This window comes from Macrobrachium rosenbergii, chromosome 5 (assembly GCF_040412425.1).
Source record: "Macrobrachium rosenbergii isolate ZJJX-2024 chromosome 5, ASM4041242v1, whole genome shotgun sequence".
Classification (NCBI taxonomy): domain Eukaryota; kingdom Metazoa; phylum Arthropoda; class Malacostraca; order Decapoda; family Palaemonidae; genus Macrobrachium; species Macrobrachium rosenbergii.
In genome coordinates, this window is record NC_089745.1 from 24,365,360 (window position 1) to 24,380,960 (window position 15,601).

The 15,601-nt window shown below is 34.8% G+C and overlaps 2 protein-coding genes across 5 annotated transcripts in view; one reads left to right on the forward strand and one right to left on the reverse strand.

Moving 5' to 3' along the window:
* The window catches only part of LOC136838899 (WAG22 antigen-like), a 342,430-nt gene that overhangs the window by 219,825 nt on the left and 107,004 nt on the right, over positions 1-15,601 (reverse strand). The window contains exon 2 of the mRNA XM_067104592.1: positions 7,850-7,949. Coding sequence (XP_066960693.1) covers positions 7,850-7,891 — 42 coding nt within the window. The 5' untranslated portion in view covers positions 7,892-7,949. The remainder of the gene's footprint in view (positions 1-7,849; positions 7,950-15,601) is intronic.
* ChAT (Choline acetyltransferase) overlaps positions 1-15,601 on the forward strand; it is a 256,104-nt gene that overhangs the window by 59,041 nt on the left and 181,462 nt on the right. The window lies entirely within an intron of this gene.

Genomic DNA, 15,601 nt, shown 5'->3' on the forward strand with positions numbered 1-15,601 from the left:
ACAGTCAAGGATGCCTAAATCACGTCTGGTTATCCTTCTAAAGTGATTACAATCGTACCTCTTAAAAGTGGACATGCAAAATGATTCGGGAATAACAGAGGAGGGCACTATCATCACTTATCCGCATCATCGGTTACATGCAGTCTGGCTGTTTGTTTCGCTGCTTACAAAACATACAGTTAATTTTTCTCCTTTCTCTACAGTTCCACTCTTAACACCCTCACTACCCTAGTTACTTCAGACGTACCAAAACCCTCCTGAAATTAATTTTTCTATTTATTTTAGCTTTCCTTTTTATATATATATATAAAATATATATATATATATATATATATATATATATATATATATATATATATATATATATATATATATATATATATATATATATATATATATATATATATTAGAATCGAGTGAAAGCTATACTGGGGATAAGTCATAAACTACTCTTAAAAATAATAAACACCAGAATATGTACACGCCTTCTTACGAATACCAGCTGTCTCCCACCAATGCTATCTGCTTCATGCGTCAAAAAGCAGCCTGGATTAAACCTGTGGCCGCTGCCTCTAAACGTAATTAATGCCACCCAGCAAGTTTTCATAACTCTCGGTAGCTTTCCCGAACCTCTTCGGTCAGACCAAGAGCGAAAGTCTAAGGAAGCTCAAACGTTTGGCGTTCAGCTTTTCTGCGCTGATCTGACACGCAATCCTAAAGCTGTTCATAACAAAGGGAAGATGAGAGAGAGAGAGAGAAGGATGCACGCTATAAAAGAGGAAAGAGATCTAGACTTGAGAAACATTAAGTTGAAAGAAATGAAATTAACCTTGGTGGCCTTGCACTAAAACAATCCGCTGGTGTGGGTTAGATCCTGAGACTGAACGAAGGAAAAGGTGAAATCGAACGTTTACTTTTGGTAAAGGTGAAGAAATGGGGAGCTTGAATTTCGGAAGTCCCGTCGGAGATGATGCCAAAGTTACTGATACTGATGGCCTGGCCTAGGTTGTGTGTTTGTGCATGTCACATACACAGGGCTAAAAGAAAGAAAACAAATCTAATAAAAAATGTCGTTTACAAATCATATGAAAATGGAAACTCGTCTTAACAAACTTGACTGCCAATATAAAATCTTGGCAACCTACATCAAAACCATAAACAAATTAACAAATAAATACTAAAGTTGCACCAATCTTTCAGGATACAAAGAAAAAGGTGCCAACATGAAAATCGGCTTAAATATTTTGATGTAAGTTATCTTTCCTCTAGGCAGAGGCGTTATTTAAACAAATATTGTTTCTGGCATGAACATACTCAACATGGACTCTGTCTTTATTACAGCTATCTGCAAGGTTGTGTCCAAATATTCTACTCACTCATCCGGGGTGTGTTGCGTATGTCTTCGAGGAATGGCCTACAAACAATAAGCTGATAATCAGATATTTCCAAAAATGTCCACACAAATTCGGCCCATTCTACTCTGTACCCACCAACCATGATAAAAAAAATGTGTCAAAGTAAACTGCATGGACACAGAACCTATAAAATATGTAGCCTGGTCCTACCTGGCCACGTGGTTCGCTTCCCCGAGCCCCTGGACCCTCCCTACCCTACCTTAAGAGCGCATTTTGAGAGAAGACAATCTGGAGCTAAAGCACAGAAAATACCTCTAGGAATCCGGTTAATATCTGCAGTTTACGTTTTCGGAAGCTCCTCTATGATCTTGTTAGTAACTATTCTTTCAAAATCCAGTATCAAAATTAATCATCCGGTCACAAAGGAAAAGGAATAATCATTTAAACAATTATGCCACCATTCATAAACTATGTTTTGTACAACGGCTAAAAATTTCACAAAATCAAGTTTTGTTAATATTAGTATTAATCAAAATTAGCTACATCCTTATTTTACAGGAGCGTTACGTAGAATAAGAAGCCACGAAGAAAATATCGACACCTAATTTTTAACTAATATGTATCATGAGGATAAATAGCACATTTTCACGCTAAGGATTAAGCATAATACCCTAAAAGAGCGGATCCTCATCCTGTCATTACACACACCTAATATATATGCTCTAAGCACACTATGTGAAGAGCAAAGAGATTTTTAGAAAATCCCTTAAATTAAAACTGCAAGAAACATGGTTTGATTTCTAAGTCCTTTGCTTTCAAAGCAATAGCAAAGTGTCGATCTTGAAAAACCAATGAAAGGCATCGTTTTTCCGGGAAATGTTATTTCACACCACTGTAAAATGTAAAATATTGTCATACTCAGTACCAAGACAGTCTAGGTCTATTTTAATCACATTTTAATCAAAATTACAGTGTCAAAGCAATTCTAAAAATAAAATCAATTTCCTTTATAAAAAAATATTAAATCAATATTAAAGATAAGTAGTGATAATTACTAAGTTCAAATGCCAGTAGTAAACCTAAAACAGCAATGTTTTACCGGTGAATATTAACAAATATTGTATGTACAACATGGGGCTAATGTCAAAACACCAAATAAATGGGAACGACAAAATTCAACCAATATATATATATATATATATATATATATATATATATATATATATATATATATATATATATATATATATACATATACATATATACATACATACATATATATATATATATATATACATATATATATGTATATATATATGTACACATATATATATATATATATATATATATATATATATATATATATATATATATATATATATATATATATACACAGTATATATAGTGCAATAGTCTACAAATGAACACAATGCAGCACACATAATTTTGATCAATAAAAAAATAAAATTAATATAACTGAATTTTACGACTTCGAAAAGTATTAAAATACAATTATTACAAGTTATCATTAAAAATATAAAACTGCATAGTTTCTCTTTCTGACATCTAGTATTTAGGTCACCTAGTGCGCGAGGAGATTAGAAAATTTTTCAATTAAAATTAAATTATAGTGTAATGCAATTGAATGGCGCACACAGGTTAGTACAGTTCATGTGAAGAATTGCTGGATCTAAAACAACGTTCCGGACGGATTTTGATACACTACGGATGTATCAATAAGTTTTTCATTATGAAAAGGGATCGAATAGTAGATTAAATTCTGGAATATATATACATATACACATATATGTATACATCACTTCGCTACTGAAAGTGGCAACAATATATGAACTTCATACAGTATTATATCATGAAATAGATCAGCAGTTCATAAAGTTACAATTCCCTTAGTTTAAAGAGTACATAAGTCATCATACAAAACTGCAACGAACCAACTCAAAGCATTAACAATTTTGTTTACTATGATATACTGATAAGTACCTCCCATATCCCTGACAAAGCTCACCTACTAAGGTAACGGTTATTGTCTTTATTGTTAAAATAGACAAGGCTTTGTCTGCAGGGATATTAAAGGTCTATGATCATATGAATAAAAATATCTAAGATTACTAATGCTCAGCCTTGAAGGTCTGCTTGTGAATTGACTTTATTCTAAAAAACATACAAGATCATTCAGAAACCCAAACAAAGAACAAATCCTTTCCCAGACCAACACGCATTTCGATCGTTGTTTTTATTTGTCACTTCCACGAATCTGACAGTGCATTTTGTCATCCATACATTCTACATGACACTGTGTGTCAAATTCCCTAATCGTCTATACTGAGAATATGAGAATAACTCCCAGGAAACCCGCAGGACGTGATCCTAGATGTTCGACTAAAATTCCTTTTATCGTTTCATCACCACAGATGTAGGAAGCTCTCGTTCGAGAGATCCTGCAGTGGGTGTGGCAAGAGAGGGCAATGGTCTAGTCCCTTTAAAGTTCCGTGTGTAGACGGGGCTGGGGTAGAGGGACAGAGAGGAGAATGAGGGGGTGAAGCCCGTTCTGTTGAGCGAAAGAGACCCTCCCGATGGTGAAGTCCTCGACCACACCTCTCCACACCCCTCCCCAGGTAGTCCAATCGCTCTCTCTCTCTCTCTCTCTCTCTCTCTCTCTCTCTCTCTATTAATTCAGGTTGTTGTTATTCACTCGTTTCACCGCTCGGTAACAGAGTTACAAGTTATATATCCTATTCACTTCATTGTAAAAGGATGATTTCGATCTTTTACAAAATATTCTCAAACTTTATTAGCTGTACATTCTCAGAATCCTCTTTTATAGCTTTATAATATCAACAGATTTATCCCGACGCTATGATAAAAAGTTTCTCTTCCTTCTTTCTAATTTTCCATATGACAGCCACCCCTCTTTTCTTCACCAATCAAAAGGCCCTTTACCTTTCTCCTCTTCCTCCTTCTACTACTCTTTCGCCTTTTCTCTTGACGGTACTTCCCGCCAAGCTACGCTACTACGCTCTCTAATACTCTCTCTCTCTCTCTCTCTCTCTCTCTCTCTCTCTCTCTCCCCTCGTAACCAGGCTGAATATGAACAGAGTTTTTCCTTTTTCCTTAGCAGGTTGATTAAGTCTGTTATTGGTTTTACCACGCAGATCTGAGATAAAACTCTATGGCTGATGGACTTCACGTTTCAATTCATTCCATCAGTTCTTTTATATACCGTTCCGAGATTGATTTTCACCTTTATTTTAGCAACACATACCTTAATGAACGCGCACAGTTTATATATAAAACAATATAAACATAAATTTATTCACATATCTTCATATGTCATTTTTGTTTTGTTTGTATAAAAAATTGTGCGCTAATTTTTCGGTTCTAAATACACGGGTAAAAAGAAGAAATAAATATGTAATTTGGTTGTTCAGAATATACAAACAAAGAAAACTTATCACACTTTACTTATTTTGCATTCAATGCCGGTATTAAATTTCCGATAATTGAGATTACAAGGAGTCCAGAGTTATTCGACTAATAATCAAACATTCCCATAGATTAATTACCTGTGTGTGTGTGTGTTTTTTTATGGTCTCTTAAATTCCTTATTCAGTAGTTCGTCGTTATCTATTTTTCTCCAGTCAAACATTCAATTCCTACAAAGCAAAAATACTAAGGTATTAAAGCGTATATCTTGATATTTGCATCATTATTTACAGCAGTCTTTATTTATAGAGCAATATACCACAGTCCCTCGCGTGTTATAAACACTGCAGCAATTTCACCTATAAATATTACGAAATGTCTATAAATAAGACCCCGGGACTATGGTCTTACGACGCCAACACTATTTGTATCGTTGGAAATCGTTACCTTCGAAGCTTTATATTGGTGTACATATTCATCATACACACGTCATTTTAGACCAAATTTTATTTGCCTATGAAATGATTTTGGTGACAACTTTCATGCTTTTATAAAAGAAAAAAAGACAGCAACCTAAATCTGCACTTACTAATATTAAGAATCAATTTCATCACTGAATCTTTACGTAATAAGCAAAATATATAATCATATCGTCTTATAGTTAGTGACTATACTCACAAAGAACAGTTATAAACTGTGGACTTTTAACTAATGATAAATACGTTTTCCTGATAATATGAATCGGAAAATTAACTAAAATCTTATATACACCTGAAGTTACGGCAATAATTTTATAAACCTGAAGTTGGAACTGAAAGTTTACCACCTGAGGTTAAGTAATCCTTCTCATCAACATGAAGTAAGGCCATGCATTTTACATACTGTTACGTGCGCCATGCATTTCGTCGATATCAAGCTAAGTCAGGCGTCTAACGAAGTTTAGATCATCTAAATTGTGAATTGAAAACGCAAAGATCATCTTAAAATCTCGAAAATGCGTAAGGCACGCTATAAACTTGATCTAACATCATGCATCTTATAAACTTGAAGTTACGTCTTGGAACTTGTGAGTGTAAAGTTTGCCCTTCATTAAACGTCTGAACTTGGACTAAGCATTTTATAAAGCTGAAGTTAACTCAAGCATCTCATACACCGCACATGTAAGAAATTTAACATGAATATTATTTCGAACCCATTTTATGACGAATGCAACGACGTAAATTAAACAATCAAATAACTCTATCCATGAAAAGCAAGTGAAGAGGAGCCTAAGGGTTCAACTTTGCTCCGAAGAGAGAGAGAGAGAGAGAGAGAGAGAGAGAGAGAGAGAGAGAGAGAGAGAGAGAGAGAGAGAGAGAGAGAGAGAGAGGAGGTGATATCCATCTTGACAATTTACGACGTCCTTCTCAGGAGAGAGGAGGCAGCTTCACCCATCCACTCATTTCACTTATCTTCCACACTTTTCCGCTCTTTCCTCCATTTTCCTCTCTGGGAATAATTTGCCATTATCTCCTCGTTACAGCTGGCTAATTGTATTTCACTACGTTTTTATACAAACTAAACGCTTTCAGTTCTCCCTTAATCCCACAAGGAACCACTTCTTACCTTCCTCTGCTGTCACTTCTTACTAACATTACCGGAATTAAGAATGGCCTTCGCAAGGAATTATTCCGAAGCTAATCATCTCTCCACCTATGCTAAATCGCTTTTCCCTCTGAAGAGTTAAATCACGCTTTTATATTTGCTTAAATGCATTTTATGTTGACCAGCGACATCATTTCCATCCATCTCAATATGGCGTATTTCATACATCTCCGTTGTCTCTCAATTCTATTGCGTTATCGGACTTATCGATTTCCATATGAGCAAGCCCTGTAAAGCCAGCATTATTTGCCACACGGATCAATCATTCAATTACAGACCATCAATAAGATAAACAACAAAAATCGTATATCCATTTAATACCATTATGAACAAATTTACAAGTTCACTGGAAACAAATCTGAAAGAACTCAGGAGGCAAGACAGCGATGGAATCTTTTCCTTATTCAATTGGTAAACCATTTCTCACGATAATTTCTTTTAACGTTAACTATTACTTCTCGTCTATTTTTCGGCATCCATTGCCTGTCAACCAACCGGCAATTAGTCAACCAACGCCTAGTCATCCAACCAATTTGTTTTGATCAGCCATGTCATCACCCCTTCTACGTATCGATCTTACATTTCCTTACCTTCATTTATTTCCCTTCCCCTCTTTCTCCATCTCCCTGACCCCTACAGATCTCCCCTTTTGGTCACTAGAGACGAAGGAAAGGGAAGAGGAAGTCAAGGTAGAGTGAGCGAGAGGTCCCCGGGTCACTTCACTTCACGTCACACAGCCACTCCTGCATCACTTAACATTACCGGTACTCATCCTCGGGATTCAATACGACATGAATAATCTCTGAAAGTCTGAGTGCCAGTGTCAAAGTGCGCACGAACTGCGACTCAAAGTTACAGACTGTGGGAGACGACGTAAAGAATTAATCTGTGGATATGGAGATGAAATACGAGAGAGAGAGAGAGAGAGAGAGAGAGAGAGAGAGAGAGAGAGAGAGAGGCAACGGAAAATATGCCAGTCACTTGCACCTTCTTTGCCTTACATGCTATTGTGATGATGCCATCTCCAAGAGCAGACCAGAAGTTTCATGCTGCAAACTAGCATCATCTTTGGGTAGGCACCAGATAAAATATATAAAGTTTACTTCTGTATTCCGCTCAAAAAAGACTCTTCATGTGCGCCCGCGAACGTGTGACATAGGGACACAGTAATATGGTAATCTGCGTCACACTGAGATGACAAGACACGCACATCAATTCTTTATAAGGGCTGACCGAATAACCTGTCCATGACCCAAGCTTTGGGCCACACTGTTGACGTCTTCAACAGCAAACCCGCCGCTTCAGTGATCATCTTTAAAATATTGGTAACTATTCATAATAGTTAAACATGCTTATGTATAACAGTGACACCAAATAAAAATAAAAAATCACCTAAAAAAACTTACCTGAACAGAGCATAAGAACGCCAAGGTACATTCAGGTAACATTATAGCCTGTTATTAGGCAGTCTGGTGCCGTGGCACCTCAAAGAAGGTTACTGGTACTCTGCAAGACGAGAAAAAAACACTGTCTAAATGTACTCAAATAACAAGGATGATAGTAGCACTTTTCACATTGAAATAGTTTATTGAAGACAGCTATCTCTAATAAAAAAACACAAAAGCACTACGCTGAACAGTTTGTCCGAAGAAAAAATCCTGGGATGCTACAGCAATCCAGACAAGTGAACAATAACCAAGTAATGATAAAATAACTAAAACAGATGTCTTGGGAACCGTCAGAAATATAAAGCTCTTGGGCACCATTACACATCCAACTTTTGACGCCTCTAAGGAACAAATATTCGCGATCTTTGCATCTGTTAGCATCCAAGACTGCTGGCACTTCCTCGTTTACACTATTGCCTTTAAATCAGGTAGCATTAGAGGCATATCTCTTAAAAATATATATCCATTCACTGTTCTAGAACATAAAAACTATTTCAAAATTCTTTGTGGGTTCCTCATCTGCAGTTTATCTACCAGTAATCTGATACCAGAGGTTCAACGAGGTTAGCTGTAGTGTCGTGGTATGGTTGCCCTGTCTGATACTTTCCTCACTCCTAAAAAATTTAAACTAATATACGCAAGACTAATGGTCACATACTGAATGCTAGCTGATCTCGTTTTGTAATATGGTCAACTCAGTCTGGTATCGACAAAAACATAAGCAGGAGGAAATACCTCTAATAAGCAATGAAAATCAAGTGTCTCCATCACAGGATCTAAACGGAAATAGTACTATATTAAGATATCAAGAAAGATAATCCAAGCAACGAGAGAAAATGGCAAAAGAAAAACATTGGGTAAATATCACCGACGTTTCTTGGGGATTTAAGGTTATTAGTTTGAAAAGCAGACGGAAGACCCAAGGGCGCGTCGACCTCCAAAACATGCTGTACTTATTAGGTCTGATTATCGCAATAATGTAAGCCTGTGGTGTCTGGCGTGGAAGCGAGGTAGATAATACTGTATTTCTTGTTATCTTCCTCATTACTCAACTTTACAGTGAAAAATATGGCAAGGGATTTTCAGAGATGACCTGCTAACCATCAAAACATCCCAATTATTTCTCTTACCCGTTTTTTTTTTATTTTGTGTAGTCACTGTTTGAATGCATTTGTATACTGTCTACATAATTAAAATTTCAAGCACTTAATGATTTTTTTTTACAATGCTAAACGTTTAAATAATACTTGAGTAGAATATATGCTTGGTAAGTAGTTTGATGGATTCTCCTTAATCCATGAGCGATTATGGAAAAATGTATCATGAATAATTTATTGAATAAAAAAAAATGTACTGCCTTCAACTAAATATTACTGTGCATGAAAATATCATTGTCTATATCGCTGCATTTGTAAATCTAAATTTCGTTTTAACCCATAATTTCAGAACACAAAATGGAATACAGATGTACATAGTGAATATCTTAGTCTAGACAGATAAACAGATCAAACAAGCACCACAACTGATGATCCCTTATAATGCAGAAGCCATTAGGAAACCCACGCCTTCTAAACGTTAATGTAGCAATATTAATATTATGTTAATTATATATATAGTATATGTATATGTGTGTATGCATCTAATATATATATATATATATATCTATGTATATTTGTGTATCATCTATATATATATATATATATATATATATATATATATATATATATATATATTAGATGATACACAAATATATATATACACACATATACTATATATATAATTAACATAATATATATATATAATATATATTTGTGTATCATCTAATATATATATATATATATATATATATATATATATATATATATATATATATATACATATATATATATATATATATACACACACATACATACATACATGAGAGGGAAAGAGAGAGATAGAGAGAGAACAAGTTGGTTTTAGTAAAAGCAGGAGTTGCACAGATCAAATATTTGTGCTAAGATATATCAAGCAGCAAATTATGGAATTAGAAACCCTTTCTGATAGTTGTTGTTCATTAAGAAAAGGGATCTGACATCATCTAACGACCAACATTATAGAAAGTCTTGCGTTATACTGCATTCAGTTGAATATGTAAAGCAATTAGTAATTATATATGAACTGAGTAAATTCGAAGTGAATGAATTTATAGTAAATAGTGGGGTGCAACAAGGGAATGTTAATTCACCTTTTCAAGTACACTATCCATGTCTAAATTGAAGAGACAGTTAAGTACTGAATGTCAGTTCACAGCTATAACCACCAATATCAGCCCTAAAGTAATTAATCCTGTACATGAGTAAATCCTCTACCATTAGGCAAGAGTCTGTATAAGTTTATATTGCAAGGATTAATGACTGAAACTGAAGGATCAGACAGTTGTGTAGGTTTGTAGAAACAATGATTTATGCAGGACAGTTATTGGTGATGCATATTTACCTTGTATCTTGACATTCGATCCAAGAAATTTTTTGATTCGTGAGCTGTCATTGTATGTGCAAGTCGAGTGTTGTAAATGGAAATGTAGGTTGGGTCAAAGGAGACTACAGACTCCGGGTTTTGGACAAAAGATAAAGGAGCAATGCAAAGCAGTGCCTACAGGGAAGAGCATAGAAAAAAGGTCTGGTTTATTTGCAAACAGTCAATATATCTAAATTTGACACTGTTATGTAAATGGACTTGTTGCTGAAAGGCCTGTGTAACTTTCCAAGGAAATTCTTTGTAATTCACTGTACCCTACTGTATTATACTTCAGAATGTAGTTCAACAGTGTAGCCCTGAAGACCAAGGTTCATGCCTGAAATAGCTGTCGGCTTCAGAATAAATAAATATACCAGCCTAGTAGTATTTTGTGTGTATCCTTTCAAGATTTCAGGTTTGAAGAGTGAAAGAAGTACTTATTATATATACATACATAGATATGTGTGTGTGTTTGTGTAAGAATCAATTACCGTACTATCAACAGTGAATTAACAAAAAATATAATCTTAGAAACCCATTTAAAAAAAAGAAAATAAATTAAATCGAAGCTCTCTACGAAACCATGTCAAGCTAGGCCAATCTTGAAGTTCGCCGCCAGTGTTCTGGAATAGGACGACAAACACCTCTATACTCGTGTGTGTATAGCGGAGGCCAGGTTTGATGAGGCAAATAATTGGTTATTATTGGAGGCCGCTAAAGGAATAAATGGGATGGGATGGGGAAGCAGGGGGATGGACGAGGAGAGAATTAAGAGAGGATGAAGGGGTAACTCTGCTCTATGTAATTACTAAAGTCATTTGTTTATTTCCTTATAGCCTTAGTTGGTTTTGGGTGCTCATGATCTTAACAATATAAGAGCTATTATATGCCTGATTTTGAAAAAAAAAAAAATTTATGTTGATTTGCTTACTTTTTTCTTGGATACCTCTATCGATACCTATTATGTTCTATTCTTAGCACTATTTTCGACAAAAGTCTCCTAATAAGGTGGTTTAAAATCTTTAATTTCATAAAGATTACTCGTCACATATCAGGTTTGTTTCGTAAAATCATATAACAACATACTGTACAAGAGCGTTATGATTTCATTGCTTTAAGTCACGAAATGGGAAAAAAATTGTTTTGCAAAAAGTCTGTGCACATACAAAACACCCACACGCATATACATAGGCACGTGTGAATGTGCGTCTGTGTTAAACCATACGAAATTTTCCTTTCAGACTGGGAGGCTCCAAAGGTATTACCTTTCCGATGTGCCGACGGTGTCAAGATTTCCAGGTGGAAACATCCATGTACTGTCTATAGTGAAACGTTCTCTAATTCAGTACTGCATTTGATGTTGGTCGTACTATTCTCATTTACCCTTTCTTTTACCTCGAATAATTTCGGATATTTCGCTGATACAGCTCCGAAACTGACAATAAAATAGTGCCATGATAGGAAAAGGATATTTACAAAGAACTACCTGGGTCATTGCAGCCCAACAAGAGTAAGAAACAGAGTAGCCTTTACAATAAAGTCCATCGGAAATCGCGGAACTCATGGCTTTAAAATATTTTTTTGTTAGAGAACGAGCTGAGCTAAAGAAATTTGGGTCAGGAGACTTTCATCTCTGCAATACTTTAATTACTATAAATGTTTCAACGGTAGTTTTCCTTTGTTTTACTTACATTGGAATTTTACTTCTTTAAATTAATGCATGGTACTAGTGTTGTTATTAACATTAGTTCACACACAATATCTAAATATACATAAACATGAAGAGTGATTTATTTACATTATGTTATCATTGTATTTACACCTGTGCAAGTACAATGTTTACCCTGTAATAATAAACGCCGGAAGATACTGATTCCATCATTCTACAAATGGGGTTTGAGTGTCCTGCAAGTTTCCAATGTGTCTAGCTAATGTTTAGGCGTTAATATTCATCTTGTCCCTCTTGCAGACAGCTGGCTCATCCCTAGGATGTCCGTCAAAATAGTATGCAATGAGGTGGTACTAATGCCATGGTTTTGCTCTCTGGTGAACAATTAAGCGTCATCAAAACTATTATGGTGAATAGCATCCACTTGTTCAGTAGTGGTTACAGTGTTGGACCTCCTGACAGGGGAATCATCTACCGTGCTGTTCTTATCACATTTTCTTTCAGTAGCCTTCTTTTTATTGGTGGAATATAGAAAATCTAAAGTGGGTTTATCGTGTCTTTGCATATTTCCTTGGTAGTCATACCATCCTTTAGCTGAAAATCGTGACAGTCTGGTTTTTTTTCTCCATTTTGAGTAAAAACTTGCTTTAACCAAGGTACATTAAAAAAGCAAAACATTCAGTGTATTAAAAGCAAACAATCGTGATCTTTTGCATAGTCATATAAGTGGTTACAGTGCGCAGTCATGAAAAAAAGTTTCAGTTACTCTTCTTTTTGGGCAATCCTCGGCACTTTCTGAGTGCATCTCATATGTGTAAGATTCAGTTAAGAAAGTAAGAAGCTTGAAAGCACTAACAGAGGAAGGGCACTGTAAATATGGAAAAGAACATTTAAATTACAAGTACAATCATTTTTTCGTAATCTCCAGACCCAGTCAGGCATGGACCAAAACTTTCGTAAAAACAATAGCTGTCATTCCCATCCTGGACCATACGATGCACTTACTATTACAATGTTTTCACCTGCCCCACTCAACCTAACCTTTAAAATCCTCGAACTGACGCATTTTTACTCTCTCACCTACCCCAAGAGTGTTCCCTTCCATATACCTCACACACTATTGCTCTTTGCCCTTCCCATTCCTGAACACAGTGTCTTTGCATCGTTGTCCCATTACAAGTCAGAATACCTAGCTTTTCTCTCTTCATATGTCTAATGTACATAATGTACATTTCTCTTCTTCTGTGGCGCATGCGGTAACGTTGAAGCCTGCCAACCTTCCACCGCCCATTTTTAAGCCAAGCTGAGAAGCACAAAATCTTTTCCGAGGATCGAATATAATCTCCCATATACATAAACACCCAGTGCAGTTATGAGACTTGACATCGGTCTTTTCGAGGAAATAAATTAATGCTCAAGTATGAACACATTCATAACAATATATAATAAGCTATACATTCTAGTTTTACATTATATACATATATAATATTTATACACACACACATATATATATATATATATATATATATATATATATATATATATATATATATATATATATATATATGTATATATATGTACATACATTCTATGTATATAAACATACACACACATATATATACAACATACATATACATATATATACATATATGTGGGAGAATGTTTGTATGTAAATAAATATATATATATATATATATATATATATATATATATATATATATATATATATATATATATATATATATATATACACACACATATATATATATATATATATACTGTATATATATTATACATATATGTATATATATATATATGTAAAACTAGAATGTATTGCTTTTTATAAATTATTATGAACGTGTTCATACTTGTGCATCAAGTCTTGCTTGCACTGGGTATTTATGTATATGGGAGATTATATATATATATATATATATATATATATATATATATATATATATATATATATATATATATATATATATTATATATATATATATACACACATACACATATATATATGTATATATATATATATATATATATATATATATATATATATATATATATATATAATCTCCCATATGCATAAACACCCAGTGCAGCTATGAGACTTGACATCAGTCTTTTCGAGGAAGCAGATTAATGCACAAGTATGAACACGTTAATGATAATATGTATTAAGCTATACATTCTAGTTTTACATATATATGCATACAGTATATATATATATATATATATATATATATATATATATATATATATATATATATAAAGTATATATATATACACATACATATATATATACATATATAAGTACATACAAACATTCTCCCACGCAAACATACACCCAGAGAGAGAGAGAGAGAGAGAGAGAGAGAGAGAGAGAGATGGTGGGGGGCAGAAACGGTCGTCTTCATCATCACTGAACCTCTCTTGAATAGGAAGACCTACGTCAGACCGGGAGCGACCGCCAATTTGAAAATGGAATTATGTTTACCCTCGTAAGTAACGTATTAGTACTCTTTCATATGAAATAATTTATAGAGATGAATATATTTAAAGTCCCGATTAATATTTTTCAAACGCGTGGTTTGCCCAAAAAGAAAAATTGTCCTTGGATATTCTCTCTCCCTTTGTTTCTTTTACTTATTATCTTTATTATACTTCTAGTCATATTGTCTGGAACGTTTTTGTGCGCTATCTTTTGTCGTGTTTCCCCTTGTCACTTTCTTTATACTATACCAGATTGCCTTGCCACCAGTCTACTTCACTTTTATCAGTTGAGTTGTCCATTCCTCCATTATTCTTCAACATTCAATTCATCATGAGCCTAACAAGGATTGTCACAAAAATACCGCCCTTTTCTGATAATCACATTAGGAATACTATTTCTACGGCATAAAAGTGGGATAAAACACAGCTGCTGCAGAAATTTTCCAGTGAAGAACTCCTCTTGGCAAGGTATTCAAATGATATCCAAAAATGAATACGGGTCTTACCAAAGTGTTCCAGAGACGAACACCTTTCTCTAAGGTATCCATATGATGTGCACTGCTCTTCCAAAGGTATTCCAGTTGAAGACTAATTCGGCTCTTCCAAGAAAGTTTACATGTTCCCTTTCCTTTACTCTAGGTGAAGCCGTGTAAACGGTTCTCTCGAGCCTTTGGGGCTAGAGGAAATTGTCTCGTAATAAGGAATTTCATCTCCCACTTCCCCTTCGCTCTCCTTCCAACCATCCACCTCCTACCAAGTTCGTCGGATTTCTGTTGGACATCCACATAACGCTCTTTGTTCATTTTCTTTTTGGCCTTTCAAACAGTTTCTGTCAATAGAAGTTATCAAGCTTCTGCCCCTCTTTATTATCTTTCTCTCACACGGATCCTCTACTCTTCCCCTCAACCAAAAGCCTCCTCCTCCTCCTCCCTCCTCCTCCCCTTCCCCCACCTCATCCCTGACAGGTAACCCACAGCCAGACATCAGGATATTATACTGAGATGAACATCGATTTGCACTTCCCAGCTGTCGTCTGAAATGTTATT